The 24,748-nt window shown below is 46.6% G+C and overlaps 1 protein-coding gene across 1 annotated transcript in view; it reads left to right on the plus strand.

The window, feature by feature from the left end:
* The window catches only part of COL17A1 (collagen type XVII alpha 1 chain), a 61,526-nt gene that overhangs the window by 22,303 nt on the left and 14,475 nt on the right, over window positions 1-24,748 (plus strand). Inside the window, exons 12-41 of the mRNA XM_067536940.1 lie at window positions 352-423; window positions 1,053-1,121; window positions 3,181-3,345; window positions 4,026-4,115; window positions 5,197-5,241; window positions 5,805-5,954; window positions 7,765-7,980; window positions 9,191-9,220; window positions 9,482-9,508; window positions 10,006-10,032; window positions 10,797-10,859; window positions 11,081-11,185; window positions 12,391-12,453; window positions 13,146-13,181; window positions 13,314-13,367; window positions 13,734-13,769; window positions 14,482-14,517; window positions 14,985-15,047; window positions 15,426-15,461; window positions 16,164-16,235; window positions 16,554-16,580; window positions 18,443-18,478; window positions 19,042-19,077; window positions 19,324-19,404; window positions 20,672-20,707; window positions 21,444-21,524; window positions 22,804-22,857; window positions 23,009-23,050; window positions 23,798-23,860; window positions 24,059-24,118. Of these exons, the coding sequence (XP_067393041.1) occupies window positions 352-423; window positions 1,053-1,121; window positions 3,181-3,345; window positions 4,026-4,115; window positions 5,197-5,241; window positions 5,805-5,954; window positions 7,765-7,980; window positions 9,191-9,220; window positions 9,482-9,508; window positions 10,006-10,032; window positions 10,797-10,859; window positions 11,081-11,185; window positions 12,391-12,453; window positions 13,146-13,181; window positions 13,314-13,367; window positions 13,734-13,769; window positions 14,482-14,517; window positions 14,985-15,047; window positions 15,426-15,461; window positions 16,164-16,235; window positions 16,554-16,580; window positions 18,443-18,478; window positions 19,042-19,077; window positions 19,324-19,404; window positions 20,672-20,707; window positions 21,444-21,524; window positions 22,804-22,857; window positions 23,009-23,050; window positions 23,798-23,860; window positions 24,059-24,118 (1,971 nt within the window). The remainder of the gene's footprint in view (window positions 1-351; window positions 424-1,052; window positions 1,122-3,180; window positions 3,346-4,025; window positions 4,116-5,196; window positions 5,242-5,804; window positions 5,955-7,764; window positions 7,981-9,190; window positions 9,221-9,481; window positions 9,509-10,005; window positions 10,033-10,796; window positions 10,860-11,080; window positions 11,186-12,390; window positions 12,454-13,145; window positions 13,182-13,313; window positions 13,368-13,733; window positions 13,770-14,481; window positions 14,518-14,984; window positions 15,048-15,425; window positions 15,462-16,163; window positions 16,236-16,553; window positions 16,581-18,442; window positions 18,479-19,041; window positions 19,078-19,323; window positions 19,405-20,671; window positions 20,708-21,443; window positions 21,525-22,803; window positions 22,858-23,008; window positions 23,051-23,797; window positions 23,861-24,058; window positions 24,119-24,748) is intronic.

The following is a 24,748-nucleotide window of genomic DNA, read 5'->3' on the forward strand; positions in this document are numbered from 1 at the left end:
CAGCACAGAGACAGCTGCAGGTCCGTTTGAGTCTAATGTGCCAAAAGTCTAATGGCCACTGTTATTTACCCTGGGCTGACCCTGGTTTCCAGAACAGCATGATATGGGGGCGGGGCAGAGATGTAAAAGGGAAAGTGAGGGGTGTGCAAAATTCTTCGTGAAGGTCTGAACACAAATGTTTATGAAAGACACAGCTGGCCAGCTGAATTCATTTAGTGTCCCAGGGCTATTCTACCTTTGCTATCAGGAATCACTGTAATTGTTATTTTCATTGGTCCTGGTTTTGTTTGTCCAAATGCCAGTTGCAATGCCAACCTCCAGTTATTCACCTCAGGACATTTTTCTTTGCAGTGTTTGGTGTTCAGAACAACCTGGCTCCAAGCTCTGCAGCCATGACTTATGGTACAGCCACAGCCTCCACAGGTCAGTGACATTTTAACCATAGAGGGGAGAGGCTGGGTGTCTGCTCTGTGCTGCTTTGTTATGCAGTGGCGCTTCCCATCTCCCAGAAACTCCTCGATGATCAAATAATTCACATTAGGGGCCCTTCCCAGGATGCACAGTCTAAAAGAAAAGACAGCAGAATCGGTGCTTTAAACGGAACATCACTGGGACTCGAATTGAGAAGAAAATACGTTCACTTCTAATTTATCCTATTAAAAACATGAATGCAGATTCCCTTTGGCAATTTTTCTGGTGTGTCATATGGTATGGGGTTGGGTGTTTCCTTCGGCCCTGTAAATGTCAGCACCCAAGGCAAACAAGGAGCCCAGTCCTTCATGGCCTCAGTCACTGGAGAAGCTCTTACTTGAGCGAGTTGTCCCATACACTTTGCAAAAGAACTTTTCACATGGGCAAAGTTGCAGGATCAAGCCCTAGGTGGGTTTGGGTGGGTACCTCAGGATCCTCCACTTCTTTCATTTTGGGAACCATTCTGTTTTTTCCCCCTTCTCTCAAGCTGCTTCTTTAGCATCTGCAATTGTGCGGCTCTTCCTCTGGCTAGCAGGGTTCAAGCCCCATGGTCTTATTCTCTGTTGATTTCTGTCTTGCAGTATATGGAGTGAAGAAAAACACTTCCCAGAGTGCTGGGATGGCTGGTAGTGCAGCGTGCACGTCAACTGGTGAGTCTGCAACCAGGATTGACAGTCTGTAGCTGGTGATTTGTGTGAGCCCTTGTCCTTGGTTCAAAAGCTTTGGAGATTACGATTGTAGCATTGTGGGCATCCCCAGATTTGCGTTAATCTAGCTAGCTCAGGCACTGTTAGTCATGAAACCGCAACAGCATGTGCTTCAGCATTGGCTGTAGAAGCCCACCTGGAACTCTGGGTAATTATTCACAGTGCTAGCCCACGCTCCCACGGCTTCGCTGCTCCAGTTCCCAGCTAGCTAAATTAAAGCTAGCTCCGTTATGTCTACTCCAACTGCAACCCCGCCCTGTGATTGCAGTGTAGACATAGCCTGGCTGAGATTCACCCTCTTGGGCCACAGGAGTGCACGGAATAGCCTTAGAAGAAGTAAACACAGATCACTAACCAAGCTGTCCATTAGATATCATTCTTGCTGCTCACAAAGGAAAACAAAGACGCTGCAAGTTCGGCGCTAGGAAATCAGAGGCCTGACTCTGACCTTCCCCATGCCGATGTCATATTGGTATAACTCAGCTGGCCTCACTGGCGATAATCCTGATTTAAACCAGAGTAACTAGGGGCAAAATCAGGCCCGTTATCTTTCATATGGAACCTGAAAATTTGCAAGGTTAGTTTTGTACATAATTTTGCAGTACCGCCAGCCCCAGCATTCACAACTTATGAGACTGGCTTAACAATCATGAGATTTTAAAAAAATCAATTCTGGGTTCTTTTGTTTTGCCTTCTGGTATTTGAACCTTTAGGCTTCATGATTCCAAACTTTTCTCCCCAACTATGAGGGCTAGAAACATTTTTTTTAAATTCCAGCCGAGCGTGTCGTGTAATCACAGAACTCCAGAAGGTGGGGCTTTAAGAAAACATTAAAATATTGCAAAACTCACAGTGGAGTAGGCAGCAGAGATTACTCCAGATTCACACCAGGATAACAGAGCAAAAGCAGGCCCATTATCTTTAATCTGAACTTTGTGCCAGTACATTTGCAAGTTCAGTTTTCTACATCGTTTTGTTAGAAGACCAAGCAATTCAGTGGAGCTGCTTTCCATTTGCCTGTGAACGTATTATACGCCTAAATCAAACTGCATATAGTGTTCTCAAAAGCAATCAGCATACAGCTAGCATGAACAGAAAACCTTCTCAACACGCCTGCTCTTCTGCTAGCTGAATGACTGATGATAAATGACCTAAAATGCTAGATTTAAATTACATATTTTAATAGCAGTTGCTCTCTGTTTTGTTCATTCACTTGTGACCCCCATGCAGAGCTGTCCCTAGGGTACAGCGAATAGGGGCCTCCGCACTTTGGGGGGCCCCCTGCACTGGCCAATCCTTTCCCCCGAGGGATGCTGCTGCCGCTGTCGCTGACAGTGGGGAGTGGGGGAAGGGCCTGCAGACCACCCCCTGCCGACGGGAGGGGAGTGTGGGAGAGCGGAATGGGCCCGCACAGTGTGTTAAGGGAGGCCCACAAAGTGTCATTTGCCTCAGGCCCCGCACCCCCCACGGCTGGACCTGTCCCCATGTAACAACCTCACGACCCCCTGAGGGGGTCGCAACCATCAGCTTGAGAACCCCCGATTTAGTTGTTCTGTGTCCAGTTTTCTCCCACACTCCACAGCTCGGGGCTTATGTTATTCATATCCCCATCACCAACAGCGCCTGAGTTTTACTAGATGGTTTCATTTCAGCCGTGGCTTGTCCATAAGCCTCCTCAGCAAAAGTGCACTTTCTATCTCCGGAACTGATACAGCCTCCCATTGCTCTAATATCTGAGCCCCTCACAGTCTGAAATGCAGCTCTCCTCACAACACCTCCATGAGGTGGGGCACTGCTGGGACCCCTGTTTTACACCTGGGGAACTGAGGCACAGAGAGGCTAAGTGTCGTGACTTGCCTAATGTCACACAGGAAGCCTGTGGCAGATCAGAGAATTTAATCCAGGGTTCCCAAGTGCTAGGAGAGCATCCTAACCACTGGACCATCCTTTCTGCCCACTGAGCTCTTTCTCTCTCTCTCACACGCGCCTTCGCACACTCTAGTTGGCAGCACCATGAACACCCAAAGCGACGACATCCTGCGTAAAGACTGCAAGTTCCTGCTGCTGGAGAAGGAGAACGTCCCTGCCAAGAAGGAGATGGAGCTCTTGATCATGACGAAGGACAGTGGCAAGGTCTTCAGTGCTTCCAGCACTGGGCTCAGTGGAGGTATGTCCTCCTCCCACCATCTCCCATGGCATCCAGGTGGGCTGGGGGCTTGGAAATGAATATTAATTACCAGGGAAACAGTTCCAAAGGTGGGAGTCCGGCAGGCTCTGGGGATTGCTACGGCCCTGAACTCTGACAGCGAGGTGTGGAACACTCTTCCCAGGGGAGCGGTGAAACCCCTACCTCTTGGACACATTTAAAATGACGCTGAACAAAACCCGAGTACAACAGAGGATAAACCAGCATGAGCAGCGAGATGGATTCAGTGGCCTGAAATCTTTTCCATCTCTCGAGTTGACGGTTCTGTGCACTACACAAATCTGCCTTCAATAGTGCCAAAGGTTCAATTTGAAACTTTATAAGCTCAGGGAAAGCAGCTGACATTTAGGCTGCCAAATCATCCATTAACCGCTTGGGGGCAGCCGCCCATACCAGGTCCAGGGGGATAAAGTTCGTACTCTCTGTATGACATTCCATGGAGAATTTTGCAACGCTTGCCCACTGGCCAGCTTGCTTTTAACACGCCAGGGCTTAAAGAGCAAGGGCCAGATCTACAGCTGGTGTAAATCACCATGGCCCAATCGACCTCCATGGAGCTAGGCCGGTTTACACAAGCTGAGGACCTGGCCCAGTCTGACTTCTTGTAAGACCTGTTTGACTCCTCTCTGGTACCTACACAGGCTCCTTTTCAGAAGACACCTTGAAGAAAGAAAAGCAGGGCTTCTCTTCCTCTTACGCGGCAGATTCCTACCTGAAATCTGAAACAAATGGTAAGAGATGGTCATTCTGACACCAGTCTCCCGTTTGTCCCAGCACATACTCTCCTCTCTGTATGCCAGAGCCTCCTCTTCCACACCATCTGGGACTGCACCTCTCCTGCCCTCCAGATCTCTTTTCCAATCCCAGCTGAACATGTTCCTTGCCTGTGCCTCTTAATTTCCACTCTCGCTGTGAATTAGCCTTGTGGCTGAATGCATTAATTCACACACCTATTCCGTGTCGATATTAAGTGGTAGAGCTGGGAAAAGTTAGCGGTAATCTAGTGATCAGGAATCTTGTATGACCTATTTTTTAAAAAAAAGAACTGTGTTATATCATTCAGACAAAGCCAATCACGTGCTTGATCCCTCTGCTTATATGTTGTATCTCCTCCCCCCCACCTTCTGTCTGTTTGTCTGTCTTTAGATTTTAAGCCGTTGGGGCAAAGCCTGGAATTTCTTCTCTGCCTGAAAACGCCTAGCACATTGGGGTGCTACTGGAAAGACATGCTAAATAATAATAATAATTAATAAGCGACTTGCACTGTCTTGTCACATAAGACCTGATCCAATGGTATCAGTGGAGTTACACCCCTGGAGTAACACAGTGTTGAGTCAGACCCTTGATGTGTAAAATGAGTGTGAATTATATGCATTGGGATAAGGAGGAGTGCATGTAGCAGGAAAAGTTGCTAACAGGGGTAGAATGGCCCCTACTTTATCTTACACTTTCCTGTTGATTGCTTTTCCTGCTACGCCATCCTTCCATCCCCAGGGTGTGCAAATTTCTCTTGTATTGCAAACTCAAGGAATGCCAGATCAGTACATGTTACATCACTTTCCTGCTTGCACCCATGTTCAGATCAACTTACCAGCAATATGCGTTTTTCCCCAATGTTATTCCATTGTTTCCTCTAGTTAATACTTTCCTTGCTTGTGGGCTTGCATTAGAGTAAAGCACTGTGGAATACAACTTGTACTAAAGACACAATGGTAAACGGAATTGTATTTTAGCTGTGTCCACATTCGCCTGGGTGTGGTTGGGTACTGTAAAGAAAGATAATTAAAATCTCTTTTGTTGTTGTAACAACAGGAGGTCTAAAATCCGTGTCAACAAAGGACAAAGCAACCTATGCAGGTCAGTGGTGCTTTCAAGATACTTTAGTAGAAGGGGATACATTAAAGCATAGTTTACTTTCAGTGGAAAAAAGAATGACCCAGATGTGATATAAATCTGTAAGTGATAAACCAGGAGGGCAGAGCATTTTCAGAAGGGTTGCTGTTTTAGGATGAGCACAGTCTGCACCTGCAAAATTTGCTCACGTAATTCAGTGGTGGGTGCAAATCTGGGCAGATGCACGTCTTGACTGCAAAGGCAAATCAGATAGTTAGCGGAGCAACTACTCAGAGCTATGGCTGCAATTCACCGTGCAAGCACAGAAACATGGGAGCAACTAGCACCTGCGAACTGGAAGTCGGCAGTTTAAAAAACATTAGCCCTGTTGAAATCACTGAGAGTTTTGCCATTGACTTCAGAAAGGTCAGAATTTCTCCCATTGTGTGCAGGCTCCAGTGGAAAGGTTTTTAAAAAGGTTTCTTGTATTTAATGGGCCCACCCTTGCGGGCCTTGTTCTCATACTGAAATCAGTGCGTTGTTCACGGTTATTATACTAACCTTGCTGTTCTCCTTTCCTACGTTAGAAATACGAGGCGATGATGGAGGGGGCGGGATTGGGGCTGCCCCAGCGTGGTGTCCCTGTGGTTCCTGTTGTAGCTGGTGGAAATGGCTCCTGGGTTTGCTCCTGGCCTGGCTGTTCCTCCTTGGATTGCTCTTTGGACTCATCGCTCTGGGTAAGAGATCACAGCAAGGGCAGGCCAAAAGATGTACTACATCGTACAGGGTTCAGTGCACCCCAGATGTGATTAGTGATTGGCCTGAGCCGAACCCCAAACCTAAATACCCACCAAATTTTGAGGCAGTTCAGATCCAGATCTGTAATGAAACAAAGTAAAACCCTGGATGCAAACCCACTTTAGTTTACTGAAGACATAACTGAGAAGGGACAACACAGAGGGAAACAAAATAATGGATGGTATTATTATATTATTATTATTATTATACAGAGAGTATAATATATACAAATATATTATATTATTAGAATTATTATATATGAATATATAATATAATTATAATATTATCATACAGAGAATTTAATAATATCTGTGACAAGGATCAGAGAGCATTACATTAAACTGAAAACTGAACACATGAAATACTTTTTTGCACAGCACATAATTAGCCCGTGAACTCACGTTTGCAGAGAGCTTAGCAGGGGTAAGTAGAAGATCAGACAAAGATGAAAATAACGAGAACATCAACAGAAACATCAGACAGGATAAAAATAATGTAGACGGGATAGAAACCCTCCTGCCTCAGGGCAAAAGCCAACAGCTAAGTGACGAGGGTTGGGAAACTTCTCCTATGGGCGGGGCTGTTCCACAACTGTCCACAGTCGGGTTTCTTAGACCTACTCTCAAGCAACCGGTGCTGGTCTGTCTTAGAGACAGGAGACTGGCTACATGGACCATTGGTCTGATCTGGTTTCACAGTTCTTGTGTTCTCATCGTCGTCTTTCCTAAAATTTGGTTCAAGATCTGAATCCCAAACACAAACTGGTCTGCTGGGGCCCGTCACAGTGCGTGACATAATCTGTGTCACCTCCTGTAAAGAACTGAACAGCCTGTGACACAAATTCAGCAGGAGGATACCTTGGACTCCTTGGCCTCTCCCATGCTGCACCAACACAATGGACACTGTCCCCAGAGCCAGCCATGTTTGATCAACTTTGCTTTCAAATTTTCTTGGGTCTAGTATCTTTTAGTTGTTCATATTTAGCTTGTAAATGAGCATTTTTTTCTGTGCTTTTAAATGATCATTAGGGTGCCTTGCATGTCTCTCATGCTTTCCATCAAGGATCTCAAGGCATTTGACAAGCATTAATGGATCAGGCTTCACAACAGCTCTGTGAGCTATGGAAATCAGTATTGTTCCTGTTCTACAGATGTGAGGAATGAGGCACGCAGGGTGCATCTTCACGAGGGGAAACCGGCGTGTCCTTAACTCGAGATAACTAACACGAGGTTGAATCCTAGTGAAGACAAGGCAGTGTGTAGTTTGCACGTGTATAAGCAGGTTGAATTAAAGCTGTGGGGAAGCCTGGGGTTTGCCTCAACCAACTGGCTTGTGTGAAAACTACAGACTGTCTTGTTCACATGAGGATTTAACTTGAGTTAGGAACACCCGTTTGCCACTAGTGAAAGTATGACCAGAGGGGGAGCATTAGCTTGATCAAGATCACCCAGGCAATCAGTGGCACAGCTGGGAGGAAAATTTAGATCTGACTCCCACTCCTGTGCTCTGACCATGAGATAATTCTTCCCTTAGAGACTGACAGCTTCTTTTGCAGTCCCGTGGAAATCCCTGGTAAAATCTTACCAGTAACAAGGAGCTACTAGATACACAGAATAACCCTCCCAAATTCAGTGGTAACTGTTAGTTGACAGAGAACTTTCCCCTGCTTCTGCCTTTAGAAATAGATGTTATGGGGATCAACCCACTGCTCCTTCCTCTTTAATGTTTTACTTTAATTTAACCTTTCAGCGGAAGAACTGAGGAAGCTGAGATCTCGTGTGGAACACCTGGAGAACTCCCAAGCCAGCTACCTGAAAATTAATCCAGACAACGCAGATATTAACAAACAGTTCAGAACTTCTGACGTGGGGCAAGGTGTAGACTATGCCACAGGTTTTGTTCATAAAGATCAAGAGTCCCTCTGGCAGTTTGTGAAGAACAGAATGGCTTCGGAAAGAGAACGCGGTAAGAATGAAACTCCATGAGAATCGATCACTAAAAGATGCTTCACCAGAAAGAAGTGCAGACGTGCCATTTGGACTGTCCAGACTGCGGTGTGACTTAAAATCACAATTAGGTAGCAAAAAATGTAGAACATTGTCTTACCAGATTTCCGTATATATTATTGAAGAAGAGGCTGGTTCTGATCTCATTTACATCACTGTCAACCTGGAATAGCTTAACTGGCTTTAATGGAGTTACTCCAGATTTACATTTGTGTAACTGAGAGCAGATCTTTCCTCGTTTCAGTTCCACCCTTGTCCCGGCAGTCAGATTGCACTGAAAAATGTAAACTCTTGAGCCATTATCAGTCTCTCATGTCAGATTTTCCAAATTCGTTGTCTAAATTGCTCATGAAAAATTTGCTTTCACTTGCAGAAAATGGAGAGGTGCAAGCACTGCCCATGCAAAAATAGATTTGCTTGCACAGATGAATAATCTGAACAGGCAAATGTTGCATATGCAAGTTTTGCAGGAGCAGGTTAGGTGGCTATTTTTTGAAAAGTGCCCTGTGAACTGTCCCAGACAAGTGGAAAAACTTGCAGAATAGTCTTTCAACCAGGTAAGGGCCTGTGACCGCATATCTGAGCTGGCAAAGGCCTTCACAGTGCAGCACAATATAGTCAAATTATGGACCCTCTCTATTATGGCAGAACGTGCTACAAGCAAATACAGGTCTTCGAATGCTGTCTGTAATGGAAGTAACAGAGGGATTAAATCTACCATACTTATCCAAGAGAGGGATATCCAGGTGGCTGTAAAGTAATGTTCTGTGTAATTATGAATCATACTTACAGCAGTGATAAGGCTTATCATTTGTAACGCTCTGCACAAAAAGGAACTGATTATTCCGTACAACACCCCTGTGAGTGAGGTCTGTGTTTTACAGACGGAGAAAATAAGGTTGTGTGCTTTTCCCAGGTCATAGAGTCAGGAATGGGATTAGAACTCAGAGAGCAGGATTGTCCTTCCTCTGCAGGAGATGAGTGATTGCGGCTGATTTCCTAGCTGTCTGGGGAGCTCCTACTTTCCAACCCATGCTCTGTCCACTAAACTACGCTGCCTCCAATCTTGAAATCAAGTCAGAAGCAGCTTTGTGTCTTCAGAGCAAGAGAGACCGGTTTACCTGAAATTGTGTAATTAAATCTAACAGTCATTTTATTTCCCATTGCAGGTTTCTTCCGAGGGGAACCTGGTCTGAAAGGTACAGGAGAGTTGTGTTTCCCTTTCTTGTTTCTGTGTCTCGGGTTCTTCCAATCATTGTCACGATGAATCCAGGGAGTTGACTAGAACGACTAGTTAAAATGGAAAAGGCCCAATCCTGCATTCTGTGTTTATCGCAAACTCCCATCGGTCTTCCTGGGAGTTGGGAGTGTAACAAGGAAGAAAGGGTGGTCCCAAAATGAGCAATCACTGGCAATACCTCTTGGATCTCTCTTGATTTTGTTTTTTTCTCATTTCTCAGGCGATATGGGAATGCAAGGTTCCAAAGGTGAGTCTGAAATTAGACATTTTCTCAAATACCTGGGCAATGTGCTTTGATGACTATAAATTTGGAAGCACCTCGCTGAAGGATGGCCTTTGGTCTCTCAGAGAAGTTAGTTCTCTTGAGAGGCAGATGAAGCGGAGACTGCTTCTCACCTTCTAAATGGTTCTGCGGGTCCAGTATTATAATGACTGTGCTGGCTGTCCGACTCTTCGCGACCACCCCATGGCAAAGATTCTTTAGAGATCATTGTAGAGGGGATCACAGATATTGCTTTGTATCCAGAAATACGCTCAACAGCTGAAAAACCAAGACAGAAATTGTATGGTATCTGATTTAATCCAAATGTGCTTTATAGGAATGTTGCGGGCGTTGATTGTCAAAAGCAAGGAACCTACACCCCTGGTTTTTGGCAGGAGGGTAATAACTAGCCAAAGGATGAAGATGGGAACCTAAGGAAAGAGCCATTTTCCCATTAATGGTCTATTTCTTTGTTCTAACAGGAGATCGAGGACTTCCTGGTGCACCAGGTAAGCAGAGTTTGACAAGGCACCAGCCTTTGCCACGCACACAGTGATGTCAAAACCCTCCAGGCTGGCTCTCCACGGAGTCTGAGCTTAACGCTTGTGCCATTGCAAATGGCTCGTGCCGCTTGCAAGTTATTATTCCCTTGCTGCTGAAATACAGACAGAACCACTGCCCTGTTGCTCAAGGGCCTTATTTTCAGTGAGGCCTCATCCTGTCCTGGCTTGCGTGAGCACGTTTGTCTGCATGACTGTGGCGTGCTGATGCCCGTGGGCACGTTTGAACGATTCCGGTTAGCACTTGCAAACTGGGTTTTGCGTGTGACAGTTCGATCGGCTGCACGCACGAGTGATCGTGCCCCGCCAATGTGTGTGCACGGGTGTGTGCATTCCAAGGGGGTGTTCCGTCGTGCAAATGTTGCCGCGGTGTCAGATAACAGCGCAGCACTCACACTCGGCTGGTATGTGGCTCCCAGACCCTTTCGTGTTAAATATTTAGAAATATTTTATAGACAAAATCGTGCATCCTTCAGTATCAGCTGTGTTCTCTGAGTCAGAATATTTCACATCACACCGCACTGCACCTCCATGTGCTGCTAAAGAGATCCCTGCACGTATACAGTGTTTAGTGAACAATATATTTTTCAGTCCACCCACCCTAACCCTGCAGTCCTGGGTTTCCAAATCCCTTATTTTCTTATTACCTAGACACCCACCCCTGCTCCATAGTCAGGGAAACTTAGATTTACCGTGTTGTGTTTTGCTTACAGGCATCCCAGGTCCGATTGGGCACCCAGGACCCGAAGGGCCAAAAGGACAGAAAGGCAGCATGGGTAAGCAGCACCGACCCATCTCACACAATGACTCTGAATTTATCACAGCTCAATTCAGTGGGAGGCTCACACAGTATATGCATGCTCTCAGCCTGCATGTGCTAACGTGGGACCTCAGGAGACCTTTGCCATCCTGCTGCGGGGGCGGGGATGTGAAGAGACACTGAACTTCACGGCATGGAACATATGAAGCTATATTACAAGCCATTTGTTTTCGGTAGGTGATCCCGGCATGGAGGGATCCATGGGCCAAAGAGGGCGAGAAGGGCCACCAGGACCTCGTGGGGAACCTGGACCACCTGGATTTGGAGAGAAAGGAGACAGAGGTAGGAGACTTTTCTGTCTGTTGCAGCTTGTTCCTCTCCCCAGTGCATACAGAGATGGGCCCTGGAGGCTGTGTCTGAGTTCTGGTTTTGCAGAAACCTCAGTGGTTAGGATTTAGTTTTGACAGTTCAGATCCAGGTTTCCTTTTATCTGCCTCTCCTCTTAGAATAGGGCTGAAAGGTTATAGGTTTCTCCCAGCTGCACAGTGGCCAAACCAGGTGGCTTTTGTTTTGCCGAAGCTCATCAGTGAGGTTTGGGTTTTGGAGAACCAGAAGCGGGCTGGGTCTTGGTTATTTTTGATCTTGTCTCTGCAGCCTAGAGTGAGGCGAGGCTCACACCAAAGGTTCTGGCCCAAATCTATTACAGAGCTGAATAAATAGACTAAACCAGAGAACTGATTAATGTGTGCAAAAAAGGGAGAAGGGGTGGTGCTGGGTGACAATTCTGATTGTGTGACCTACCAAAAAGAATCTTAATTTCTGTAGCTGCCACAATTTAATTACAAAGATCTGTCTGTTGCATTGGATTTACTCATCTTTCAGCACAGAAATGACTGATAGATATTTTTTCCACTAAAATATTTAGTGACAATAGAAGGCAAAGATGCCAGGTGGTGTCGTGAGATAAAGCCTGGGTTGTTAGAAGGATTCGAACTCCGGCGCATCATAATGGCCAATGAGATGAGCTCATTTCAGGATAATGCGTTCTCAGTTGTCTTAATTACTGAATAATCATGACACGAAGCGGGGGGGAATCAGAGCCGTGTTCCACAATCAGATACTTACTAAATTGGATGCTAACCCTCAGTTTTTCAAGGTGATCCCTAGAAGAAAATGGACTAGAGGTGACTGGTGGCTTGTTTTGTAGGTCTGTAAACATGCAACATCTGTCTGCAAAGCGGCATTTGTATTTGGTGCCCCTGGAGCAGGGCTGTGGGGGGTAGGGTGGGGAAAGAGATGGCTGAAAATATCAACAGGGAGCACAGTTTAGGTTCATGGAGACAATTTGTTTGTAGTGAGTGGCTCCCACCTGAACAAGCTGAAGTTTGTTTTGTCTGGCTGCTCAGGAAAGCAAGAGAAGCTCAGTGTGGTGCAGCTGATCCCTTCTCTGTGGACACATCCCTTCGAATCTTCGATTTCCTCCTGGGGGTGGAGGATAGCAGATGGCAGGGCCGGTTAATGACGTTCTCTGATGCTTTGCTCTCCAGGTGCTGTTGGTGATCAAGGACTTCCAGGACCACCTGGTCCACCAGGGTCTGTTGGCCTCAAAGGTAAATACAGTGATGAATGGCAGGGTTACCAGGGGAATAGCCCGGATTAGGAGCTGTGAGAGGATGTGTTGAAGGTTGTGGGTCCCGCTGTTTTTATCTGTGCCTTCCTGCACTGAGCAGATGAATGAGCTGGCCTACAACTAAACTACCACATTTCAGAGCGATACGCTGTAATGGAAAGAGACTTATTTGAGACCCAAAAACCAGCTTGTTTTATGGACATATAAGCGCTGCTGTAGGTGATTGACTGGGGGCAACAACCCGACGGAGCCTACAGATGGCTTTGGCCTGCCTTTGAACCTCTAGAAATAACGGGCAAATCCTTGCCTGTCACATAGGTGCCACTCCATAGACATCAGTGGGAGCTGACCAATGTAACTGAGAGAACAATTTTGCCCATAAAGAGCAGCTCCCAGCTGAAACAAGCTGGAACCCTGTTCCTCCTGCCTTGGCCAAGGAGAAGTGGTGGCTTGGCCCACCTGGGAAAGCTGCTTCCTGTAGATCTCCGTGATCCCTGTTAAAGACTAAGTTGCTCTGATGTATAGGATGCAAATGTTGCGAGATCACCTACTGGCTGGGGGACCCTGTTTAATTAAGGGCGTTCTGGTATCTGGTCACCTGTTGGCAAACCCAAAGAGAGGAGCTCTTCCCATTGCAATGTAGCTGAAATATTGTACACGTCTTATTTGCAGGGATGATGGGTTCTCCTGGCCCACATGGTCCTCCTGGTGAGTTCCACATTCTCCTGTTATAACTTACAGGAAACAAAACACCCTGCATGCTTGCCTCCCTTAGAAAACATGCTCAGCAATGGAGTAGACTGGACATGAATAAACCCCCAATTTAATTTTTTCTTGCAGGTTCTCCTGGTCTCCAAGGATTCAGAGGTGAAGCAGGTCTCCCAGGGGCCAAAGGTAAGACTTAGAGCCCACTTTCTGCTACATTGACCAGGTAGAGGGGCTGTAACAGATGTTGTGCTTTTCCTCCGCTCCTCAGAAGAGCACACTCAGCTGAGAATCAGGGTCATGTCTATGCAAGGTTCTTACCCTGCGGCCCGAGGATAATAGCAGAAAGAAAAGAGGAAGAAGAATAAACTCAGTGATGGTGATGGGTGCCCTGGAAATAGGAAGATAGGAACATGATTGATTAGATGAGATGAGATGAAGCATCAAAAGAAAGGACGGATGAGTTATATTCTGTATCTAGAGAGGAATGATGGAGGGAGACCTTTTCCCTCACACGATATTTATTCTTTAAGCCATTGCCTTTGTATCTTTTAGGTGAGAAAGGAGCTTTGGGAACGCCCGGCCCCAAAGGTACGTTAATCAATTAAATTACTTTTGTCAGTACTTCCTTCCTATCAGATTACTTTCAGGATATTTTGTCCTGGCTCCCCCAGTGTAAGGTTGGGATCAATCACTTTCCTCATTGGCTTAGTTATTTGATGCTTTTGTCATCAGAATTTCTTTTCTTTGAGTAAAATTTTTCAGTGAAACAGTTCTTGTCCCCACAATTCATGAAGGATGTTGATAAATTGGAGCTGGTCCAGAGAAGAGCCACAAAAATGAGTAAAGGATTAGAAAACATGACTCAAAGAGCTCAATCTCTTTATTTTAACAAAGAGAAGGTTAAGGGTCACAGTCTATAAGTATCTACATGGGAGAAAAATGTGTAACAATGGGCTCTTCAATCTAGCAGAGAAAGATATGACACTGTCGAAAGGCTGGAAGTTGAAGCTAGACAAATTTAGACTGGAAATAAGGCAAACATTTTGAATGGAGAGAGCAATTAATCATTGGAACAATTTACCAAGGGTTGTGGTGGATTTTCCATCACTGACCATTTTTAAATCAAGATTGATATTTTTCTAAAAGATCTGCTCTAGGAATTATTCTGGGAAGTTTTATGGCCTGGGTTTTACTGGAGGTCAGACCGGCTGATCACAATGATCCCTTCTGGCCCAGGAATCTATAACTCTATGAATCTATGAATTACGGAAAGTTATATTTCCCCTTGTGTTTGTTCTAGGTGACCCTGGTGAGAAAGGACCTCGTGGTATGACAGGTCAGTATATAAATATTTGTTGTCTGGGGTCCTGAAATTAATACTGTCTATAAAATATGAAGTGGATTATTATTAAAAAGTGCATGCAGCAATACCGTCTGCCCATCCAACCTTGCTCTGCTTATTTTTTAATGATATATAAATATTGTTCTGTTGGCATTATTTGTGTTCATAAGAACATAAGGTTTGCCATACCTGATCGTATACTTGATTCATATAATCAGGTATCCCTGGGTAGTGATCCGTACCTATTCCTTCAGAGAGATTCCTCCTTGCCTGGAAAGCATTCAGTTAATTTGTGCCTTTGGAAAACTCCCTCTCAGTGCCCACAAGTGATCGCGTGGCATCATGAACTGTGAGGCCTGAATGTCCTGTCAATACTATCTTTAGTGTGCAAATGTTGATGGTCATAAAAATCTATCCTCACCAACAGTATTTGTATTCACTTTAATTTAATCTGATTGCAGGCGAGCAAGGCTCAAGAGGGTTGCCTGGTATTCAAGGGGAGCCAGGAGCTAAAGGAGCCGTAGGTAAATATCGAAGAACTGATTCAACACTTCTAGAGAATGTAAACATGCGTAGGGTTTGTTTCCGCCCGTGAACAATCTATTTCTGTGAGGATTGGCAGGGAGATAACTGTGCAGTGGAACTACACTATATGAATTGCCAGGTCTTCCCTACAAATCATTTTGATTAGATTACATTTGCATAAAAATGGTCCTTACTTTTAAGCTTTAGGTGAAAGTTTCTGAACCTTCAATGATCCCAGTCCAGGTCTTGTTCAGATATCATACAATAGGGAGCCATCATCTTGTGTTCAGCTGTACACCACTCAGGGAATATCCACCATACAGGATACACTGTGGGACCACTCCAGCAATCCCTAATGAGCTCTTATCTTTGGATAGGTCCAGCCGGCCCTGATGGACGCCAAGGCCCAAGAGGTAGGTTACTATTTTTTCCTTTTCCTCTCCCATTACTCCTTATCAGAGACAAAAAGATAAACTACATCTTGACTTGCATGCAGCTTGAGATGGAGACTGATGTAGTAGCAGAGACAATGGGGCCCTGGCCTCTCAACACAGTACTACAGTGGTGTCCCATCAAACATCTAAAAGTGAACTGAGAGCTGTTTAGAGGATGCTAAATATCCTTGAGCTGTCGTTCTCCGTCATCCTGGCCTCACCTGAGCTGGGCCATGTGTATCCAAGGTACCAGAGTGAAGTTAAGAGCGAGCTATCATATGCGCTCTGTAGCATGAGCACAAGATAAATGTGTGAGGGTGTGTTTTCCTTACGGTCTCACAGTCATCTCTCCCCATTTCAGGCAAAAGCCTGAGTGACTAGGTACGCCTTCCATGATCTCCTGGAGACCACCTGCCTATTGCTGTGTCACAGCAGTGGCCTTATGTCTTACGTTTGACATTAGAAAATTGTGCCACTCCAAACGTGGTTGCCCACCTCCTAAATTGGATGCTCAAATTGGGCATTTAGGCATGAAAGTACTTGTGTAACGTGCCTACCTGCCCACTGACTTGTGGGAGGCGCCAACAGTTGAAACGTTGATTCATTTCGGGTCAACAGTCTCTCGAAAGTAAAAGGCTATTGCCCTACATGAAGTTGAGTATGTTTATGTTGTCTTGGTAGGTGAACAAGGTCTCATGGGAATGGCAGGCATACGAGGACCACCTGGACCCGCCGGAGATGCAGGACAGCCAGGTAAAAGCAGAAGGGAAAAAAATGCCTCCTGTTAGACAAAGAGCAGAGCTGTTCCAGGCCATTGAGTTACACATCCCATTTGGAGACGTTGCCTGCTTGCCAACTGGTCATGGCTCTGTACCAGATCTCCAGCTGGGACATGGTGATGAAATGTGTGATAGCTGGATGTTGGGCCCTTTGCAGTGTGTGGATTATATACATATATATGGATGCTGATTTGCACAGCTGAAGATGTGCCCCTCATTATTAACAAAATGATTGTTTTTCCCCAAAGACATTTTTCCAAATCTCTCTGAATGTTTGCCTTTATTTTCCCAGGTCTCACAGGACCGCAGGGACCTCCAGGTAGGTCATTTTGCCATATTTTGACTTATCACCAACACACTGTAGCACCTTGACTTTCCTCACACTTGGGAGGCTATTATCCTCATCTTGAAATAGAGGTGAATGGACCACTAAAAACAGCTGAGATGTGAGACTGACAGCATATATTCACGCATGACAACGTCTCCTCTATGGAGTCAGCTGGCCACATTTTTTAGGTTAACACGGATATTTTCTTAAACGCTAGGAAAGCCCAGTTTGACATGTGCTGAAGTAATGAGGAATGGCCCTTCATGAGAGACCCAGTTTGCCTGCCCCCATGGTCTTCATTAAATCTGTTGATTGTTTCAGTCTAATTCCTTGTCACCAGATGTCCACATCACCAAAGCTACCACCACACGTGTGTCTAACTAGCCCCATTGTTTGCATTTCCAGCCCCGGGGTGAATTATCGGGGTATAAATTACTGTCTGAACCCTTTGAGCAACGGGTCCCAACCTGTGGCCCTTGGGAGCTTTCAAAGTGGCCTGCTGCTCCCCTCCCACTGGTTGCAGAAGGGAGCCGCTCCCTAAGGGTCTAGGCAGAGCACGTTGCCGTGTGGCTAAAAGACTGGTGCAGGCTCCTTGCTGTAGCCAAGAGGACGGGAGATCAGCGCTCCCCTCCCCCTGGCTGTAGCAGGGAGCACAGCGAAGTTCTCCGCCTGGATCCCTAGGCGCTGGGGTCCCTGCTGGAGCCAGTGGGAGGGGAGCACTGATCTCCCGTCTCCCTGGCTGCCTAGGGACCCAGGTGGAGCACACGGAGCTACAGGACGCGCGTGGTTTCCCCACTGCAGCCAGGGGGATGGGAGATCAGTGAGGAGGGAGGCAGCCTCCTCACTGAACTCTGTCTGGCTGCAGTGGGGGGATGGAGGGAGGGCTGCTGGTGGAGACTGGTGGCCCTTCACGGTTGTAACAATAATACCTCGAGCCAAAACGGTTGGGAACTGCTGCCTTAGAGGTTGCACCTCCAGAACAGGAAGGGGTGCTACTGAGAAGAACTTTGCATTTCCCTTGCCCATAATGCTAGATGTCCTGTGACTAAATAAAGGCTTTCAACCTGCCGGGCTGTCAGCCTAGACATCTCCACCTGAATCCAGCTCACTTTCTTTTTTCAAAACATTGGAAAAATGAGCATGTTAATCAGCTGGTGAGGAGATGCTCACAGCGAGAAAAGGCCAGCCAGTCTCAAGGAGCGAGTGTGGCCCACTGAGGAAAGCAAAACGCTGTGAGCTGGGGACAACTTTGTGCCGTGCTAGCGGCAGGTCACTGGAGAGACTGGAAGAGCGCCTGAGCTGAGCTGTCCTAAGTAAATGCACAACACCCAGGCGATAGAAAATATATTTCAGGGGGATGCTAGTTCAAGAACCCCTTGGAGTCTCCATCAAGTCATAATAGGGATTCTAATCCAGTGACTCACCGGTTTCTGGGTGTAGAGAGAATTGCTCTGGATGGGATTTTCACAAATTATTTAGCAGCACATGTCCCGCCAGGCTTCTGAAAATCCCAATCTGTGTCACTAGGAAGGTGTTCCAGGTCCTTGTGCATAATAACTAAACAAGCCCTTTAACCATCGCTAGACATCTGGAGTGTCTCAGCAGCGGTGCGATGCTCCCCAGCGCACTGTGACTTGCAGTGGTGTCAGGGGTCTTCTGATAAAGCAAAGGAGGCGCAATCAACAGCAGGAAATCTTTGTAAAAGAATCGGCTGTAAATATAGGAGAATAAATGGTTGGATCAAGTGACTGGGGTGGGGATTTTGCCCACTAACCCACAATTACAATTCTGTGGATTATCTGGAGGAAACGTTGACATTCATCATTTTGAATTGTTTCTTTAACTCATACCAGGACTCCCAGGCACCGCAGGTCGACCAGGGTCTAAAGGTAAGTCGGGATTCAAACCGGATATTCATTTATTCTGTAGGTACTTTGCATTAGTGAGGATTTTCTGGTCTCTTGACCAAGTGCCTGGATCAACAGTGGCACCTAGTGGTCTCAAAAAAGAAATAGGAGAAATGGAGTTAACGAAGTCTCCTGGTGTGCATAGAAAAAAGGGTGTTCTCCAAAGAAGTCGTCCACCTAATTCCCTCTTTGAAATGTATATATTGGACCCAGCTCTGCCCCCAGATACGTGATCACAAGCCCCAGTGACTTCAGTACAAGTTGCAGTCTACGATCAGAACTGGGCCCATTATGCATTCTGACAAAGAGAGCGTTTGAAAATTTGATTAAAGAATCTTTCTGAATTAGCTGAGTTCTCTCTCTCTTAGTCTCTTCGTCTCTTTCTTCCCCCATTACTTCCTACCCTTGTCATTTCTCTAACAAAAGATCGAGGGGAAGGGGAACAGAAGCCAAAATACCGTCAGAAGCTTATTAAAAATGTTTCCTTGATCTATTAATTGACCCTCTGATGAAACAAGCTCTGCTTTTGTCCCTCTCTCTCACAGGTGAACCTGGGGCTCCCGGCAGAGTTATAACTGCGGGTACGTATGGCAGTGGGATGTTGAACAGCCCCGGTTTTTGATGATTTTCTCCAATTTCTATCATTCCTTCTATTTTCATGGTTGCTTTGTGCCTACAACGGATCAGCGTCTCTTTGTCTTTGCATCATTTAAGTCAGTTGTGGCAATGTGTACAGCTGAATGGGTTGGCGCATTTGTTACAAATTATATTGGTTGCAGATTTATTCCTCTTCTCCATTTGCCCACTGCCTTGTTTTTGTGTTGCAGAGGGTTCATCAACTGTTGCTCTCCCCGGCCCTCCAGGCCCGCCAGGAGCAGTTGGACCCCCAGGCCCACCTGGTGTCCCAGGTAAGGAAATCCTGTTCCTTGGTTACAGGTGCAGCCTGCGTCACTGTTTGTTGTTGTGTATTTACTGAGCGCTGTGCTTGGGGTTGTATGAAACAGAAGGAAAGACAGGGTTCCTGCCCTACCGGAAACGTAACCATCTCGGGACGTAACGCTTTAGCCCCATGGGGTGTGCCGGGGCTTGGGATTTCTGCAACATGCCAGGGCTCAGGGTTTCAGCCTCGGGGGTTTGCAAATATTTACCGGACCTCTGCTCCGGACAGCTCCAGCTGAATTTAAGCCCTGCCTACAGACCACATAGCGCAGGGACTCTATTCATTAGCTTCCCAATCCTGCCTGCCCTCTGCGCTTTCCAGAGTGGTAAGGCCAGGATTCGCACCTCACTGAAACAGGCAACACAATGGACATGTGTCATTCAAGGAGGGATTTGAAGACAGGAAGAGCGGCCAGTTGGAGCACAGGGAAAGGTGTTCCAGCACGCAGATGGGAGTGGGAGGCAGATACATGGGCGCAGGTCGGAGGGAGGCTTCGGAAGAGGAGGAGGAAGCGAGGATGAGGCCTGGAACCTGCCATTACATGTTGATCTAATACGCACAGTCTAGGACTGGGTCAAACTGGGAACTCAGATCCAAGTCCCTTCGCATTTCAGGAAAGGGGGGGAATCCCTTGGATCTGAACAATCCCCTCCCCCCCAGAGTTTTGGTTTCAGCTCCAGACTCAGAAGGGGCTTATTTTCCAGTCCTGAATTGGGTGGGGTTGTAGGCAAGACGGAAGAATTCTCAAGAACAGCTGACAAGATTTTAGCACTCTCAGCTCCAAACCCTGACATGAACAGCCCCAAGCTCCATGCTAACCCCCTGCCTAAACCTCTTCTCAATGTTCCTAATACCGCCACTTTCCAGCACCACAGCATCATGGTGCAAAGCTGAGAGGTGCTTCTTCTTCGCTCACCTCCTTCGGCTTCAGCGGCGTTAGTCCCAAACTTCACCGAGGGAAGTGAAAGAAGGTCAAGCCCGTCGTCTTTTTATTGTACCCCGAACCTGCCTGGCTATTTCACCAGTCTAAATGGAGCATGTGCTTTATAGACTGAAAACCACCTCTCCACAACCTCCGGTATCCGCTGGCATGTTGATTTAATTTACTTGCGTGGACAAATATATTATTTGATGTTCTCAGCTCTTTTCACAGACCTATTGATTGTGGCCTGATACTGTTAAATACAGCCACGGAAATCTAATGCAGTCATTTTTTGTTTGTCTTCTGAAACCAGGTCCTGTTGGACCAGCTGGTCTCCCCGGACAGCAAGGTATCGTGCACAATCTGCCGAGCACACTGTCTGCCTCTGAATGAACTGCATTCGTTTCTTTTCTTTTTATAAAATCTCTCAGTCCCTCACCTTATTTCTCTGCCTCTTGCACAGTCTCTTTCTCTTTTGTTTGCAGATCTTTTCATTTTGGTTCATTTGTCCGTGTTCATAGTTTTATTTGATCTTTTAAGAAATTCCCACTTTTCATTTCTCCCTCCCCCCACAGAGGACTGGGTGGGGAATACCCAGATATTTTCTGGGTGAAAGCTACAGACCTAGATATTTCTGTTATTGTTTTATCCAGGAACTAGCGCTCGTACAGCACATTTCAATCAAAGCTGCCTTTCTGGTATAGGAAACATGGGCCCAGATCCTCAAAGGTATTTATGTGCCTAACTCCCATTGGAACTGATTTCAATGGGAATTAAGTGCCTAAATATCTTGATGATCTGGACCATGGTCCTGATCTAGGGGTCCTGCCATGTCAAAAGGTGGGAGGGAGCTAGAGATGGACCCTGAGCTGAGCTTGATAATAATAATAAATTGTGCAGGGATTTCTAGATTTGGACCAATCTCCATGTGCTGCCCAGTTTATTGTAACAGAAAGCAAAATCTGAAGCCACATCAGAGGAGATCGGAGGCTGGTGCATTAGCCCACAGCCTTGTAGGTCCCTCAAAGGGTAAAGCTCATTCTCTATTGGCTAAATAACCCCCACGCTCTCTGTTCCTGACAAAGGTCCACGTGGCGAGACAGGGCTCCCAGGTGAAATCGTTGTGGAAACCATCAAATCAGAAGTTTCATCTTCATCATCTCAAAGTAAGACGAGATGCTGCTTCTGTTCTTTATTTGCAGCAGGAAGAGTTAGTGGGTGAGGCCAGGTCTTCTAACAGCTAGGGGGAGGAACCTTCAACTTTAGATAGCCTTGGTTCAAGATATTGTAGGAGTGTGTATGTGGTTTGGCTGAGGCTCATGGTATTGATAGGAGGACAATAATAATCTAGCACTTTTTATTGGGAGAGCACCAAACACTTTATCGAGGAAGGCAGTATCATTATCCCCATTTTACAGAAGGGAAAACTGAGGCATACAGCGGTGACATGGTACACTCGAAGGAGAACCAGAAGTCCAGAGCCAGGACTCATACTGCGATCTCTTGAGTTTTACTGCACAGCATACAGGATGCAGCCACCTTGTGCTCACAAAAAAACAAATGCTAAGCTGGCTGCAAAGAAGAAACCATCTTAAATACCATGTTAAATGGATATGGGAGAACATTCTCCCAAATGTTAGAGGACAAAATCAGCAGGGAAAGATATGTTCATTTCAAGGCAGAAATGACAAACAGAATTGAGTTAATGGCAGTATCCCCTGGAGAAAATCAATTAGTTTTATGTAATACAGTGTGCATGTTGTTACTACCACGATTATTTATTATACCTTGGATTATTCTGCTATGCTCTGAAAAGTTTTCATAAATATGTCTGGGATGTTGATCAGGGGTGGATTAAGACTCAAAGTGGTCCCAATCAAATCCCCGTATGCAAACACTAAATTCAGAGCAATTCAGATCTGGAATAACTTTGTGACTGCTCCATAGCTCTGTGATGGGCCGAACCAGAATCCTGGATCAGAACATCCCCGAATTTGGGATCCATATCCCAGCTTTGAGGCCGGAGGCCATCTCTAATTAAGATTATGCAGGGCCTAAATTAATTTTAAAAAATTGACTTTTCACCTCTCCTGCCAAAATATTCAGGCCCCCTTAAAAAATTCTTCCTTCTCCTGAATAGACTCGTCCCTTCCCAGCTCAGCTCCTTTGGCTCCCCTGGTCTTTCTCGCAGGTGCTCACTGCCAAGAGAGATTCCTGCTCTCTCCCACCCTGCTGGCCTTATCCATCCCAGCCTCACCTGCACTGGGACTAGCCAGGGAGTCCCCACCTTGTCCTCTCAGAATCCAGGTCCCCTTTGATCCAGGAGGCCCGGTACCAAGGATCTTACCTTAATTCACCAATAGGTGACTCCAAGAGCTTCCATTAGCAACACAGCAACAATATTTCCAAAGCAACGTTTCCTTTTCCCCCTCCTCATTTTTACAGATTTGCCAGATTTACCAGGACGACCAGGCCCACCCGGCCCTCCAGGACCCCCAGGTATATATTATAACATAGTATTGCACATGGTGCTGTACATAGGTGAGATCACAGGGCCGTAGGGGCAGGATAAGTCCTGCAGCATGTTTTCAGCTTGTTCATTTTGCCATGAAAATATTCTTGAACGCTTCTGATTCTTGTCTTTTGTCAGGCGCTTCCATCCAGGGACCACCTGGACCTCGTGGCCCAGCAGGTAAAAACCTTGCTCCCCAGATACGTGGATGGGGTGTGGGTTTTACAGTCGATCTGCCCTGTGCCCCCAGAAGATGGGTAATTCTGAAACACTGTGGGTGAAATCTTGGCCCCATGGAAGTGAATGGGAGCTTTGCCATTGACTTCCACCGGGCCAGGATTTCACCCTGTGTGTTCACACAGACACACTTCACTGGAAGGGGAGATTTCCTATAGGAGGAGAGGAACTGTCTAGCAAAACTGTCCTCCCAAATGCTGGTGGCATTTGCAGCTGGGGGAGTCCAGTCCTGTCTCAACGGCCCAGCGGTCTAGCCTTGTTTCCCTTCCCCTTCTCAGCCAGGGCGGAGGAGGTGATAATCCTTTTGGAATGCAACACTTAAAAACTAGCTGGTAGAGGGGAATTGCTGCAGCCCCAGCAGCTGAGCAGAGTGGGACCTGTTTGTGGTGGGAATGAAACTCCTCTCTAAGTAGAGCTTCACTGGACGAGCAGCGGAAAGTCCATTTGAAGGCACTGAGGCACTCGGGGGTTTTCACTGCACCGCACTGGAAATGGAGTTTCACCGTAACTGGATTGGTCTGTGACCCTAAAGTATTATAACAGGGAGTGACTGACTAGTGGGGGACAGAGGTGCAGTGAGACATCATGAGCTGGGACCAGCCTTGGCAATCCAGTGACTCTGCTATGCAGCTTGCGGCATTCATTCACCTTGCCCTCCCTTCTGAGTATTGTTCTGTCTCCCTGACTTAGGAGAAGGATTACCAGGCCCACCAGGCCCACCAGGACGACCAGGATCCTTCGTGCCCACCTCAGGTAGGTACTTTCACTTGATTCCTAAACCCACTTCTTGTGCTGGATCGTTCTGAACATTCTCTGTTCCTCTGTAGTTCAAATTAACCGCTGGTGATCTCTGGCTTCAGGAGGCCGTAGATGGAGGGACATGCTACTTTCCTCTACGCCAAGGCTGTATCTGCATGTGTTCATTAACCAACCCTTTTGTCTTCATTACAGAAACATTCTTTGCTGGCCCGCCAGGCCCACCAGGCCCACCAGGGCCAAAGGGAGACCAAGGTAAGTCCATCCTCTCAGATCCTACTCCTTTAATTGAGCATGAACCTTCTCCAAGAGCTGACTGTTCATGACACCGATAAAATGCGTCAGCAGCAAACCTGTACACTGATAAGCAATGTGGAAGCTCTTTGGGGCAGGGACTACTTTGCTTTTCTGTGTGTTTACAGCACCTAGCGCAATGGGGTCCTGGGCCATAAGTGGGGCTCCTAGGAGCTACCACAGTACAAATAATAAATAGGATTCTCCCCTGGATCTGCAGCCGCTAACTAGATTCCAGTCCGGGAGCCAGGACAGTCACAAGCCTCAAAATTCAGAACTAATTTCGAGTGCCCATTAGATTCAGGGGTGTTCAGAACCAGAGCTTCGGTTCTGCCACAAAAGGCACAAGATGCATTTGCAAAGGCTGGCTTCCGATGTGGTTTGGGTTGTGATTTGGGGGCGTTTATTGTTCTGGTCCAGGTCCACCTCTGTTCTGTCTTAGCCACAGAGCAGAACTGTTCCTGCAGTGCCTGTCGCTGACCTGGTCACAGGCGGCGCTTGTCCTCCTCAGCGGCTTTGCCGTCCTGCAGTGTCTCCTTGGACTCAGCTGTGCTTAGCAGGGTGTGTGATGTGGGAGTGTGAAACATAAAC

The sequence above is a fragment of the Emydura macquarii genome, unplaced genomic scaffold, assembly GCF_026122565.2.
Source record: "Emydura macquarii macquarii isolate MOO-44397 ecotype Brisbane River unplaced genomic scaffold, CSIRO-AGI_Emac_v2 contig_3692, whole genome shotgun sequence".
Classification (NCBI taxonomy): Eukaryota; Metazoa; Chordata; order Testudines; family Chelidae; genus Emydura; species Emydura macquarii.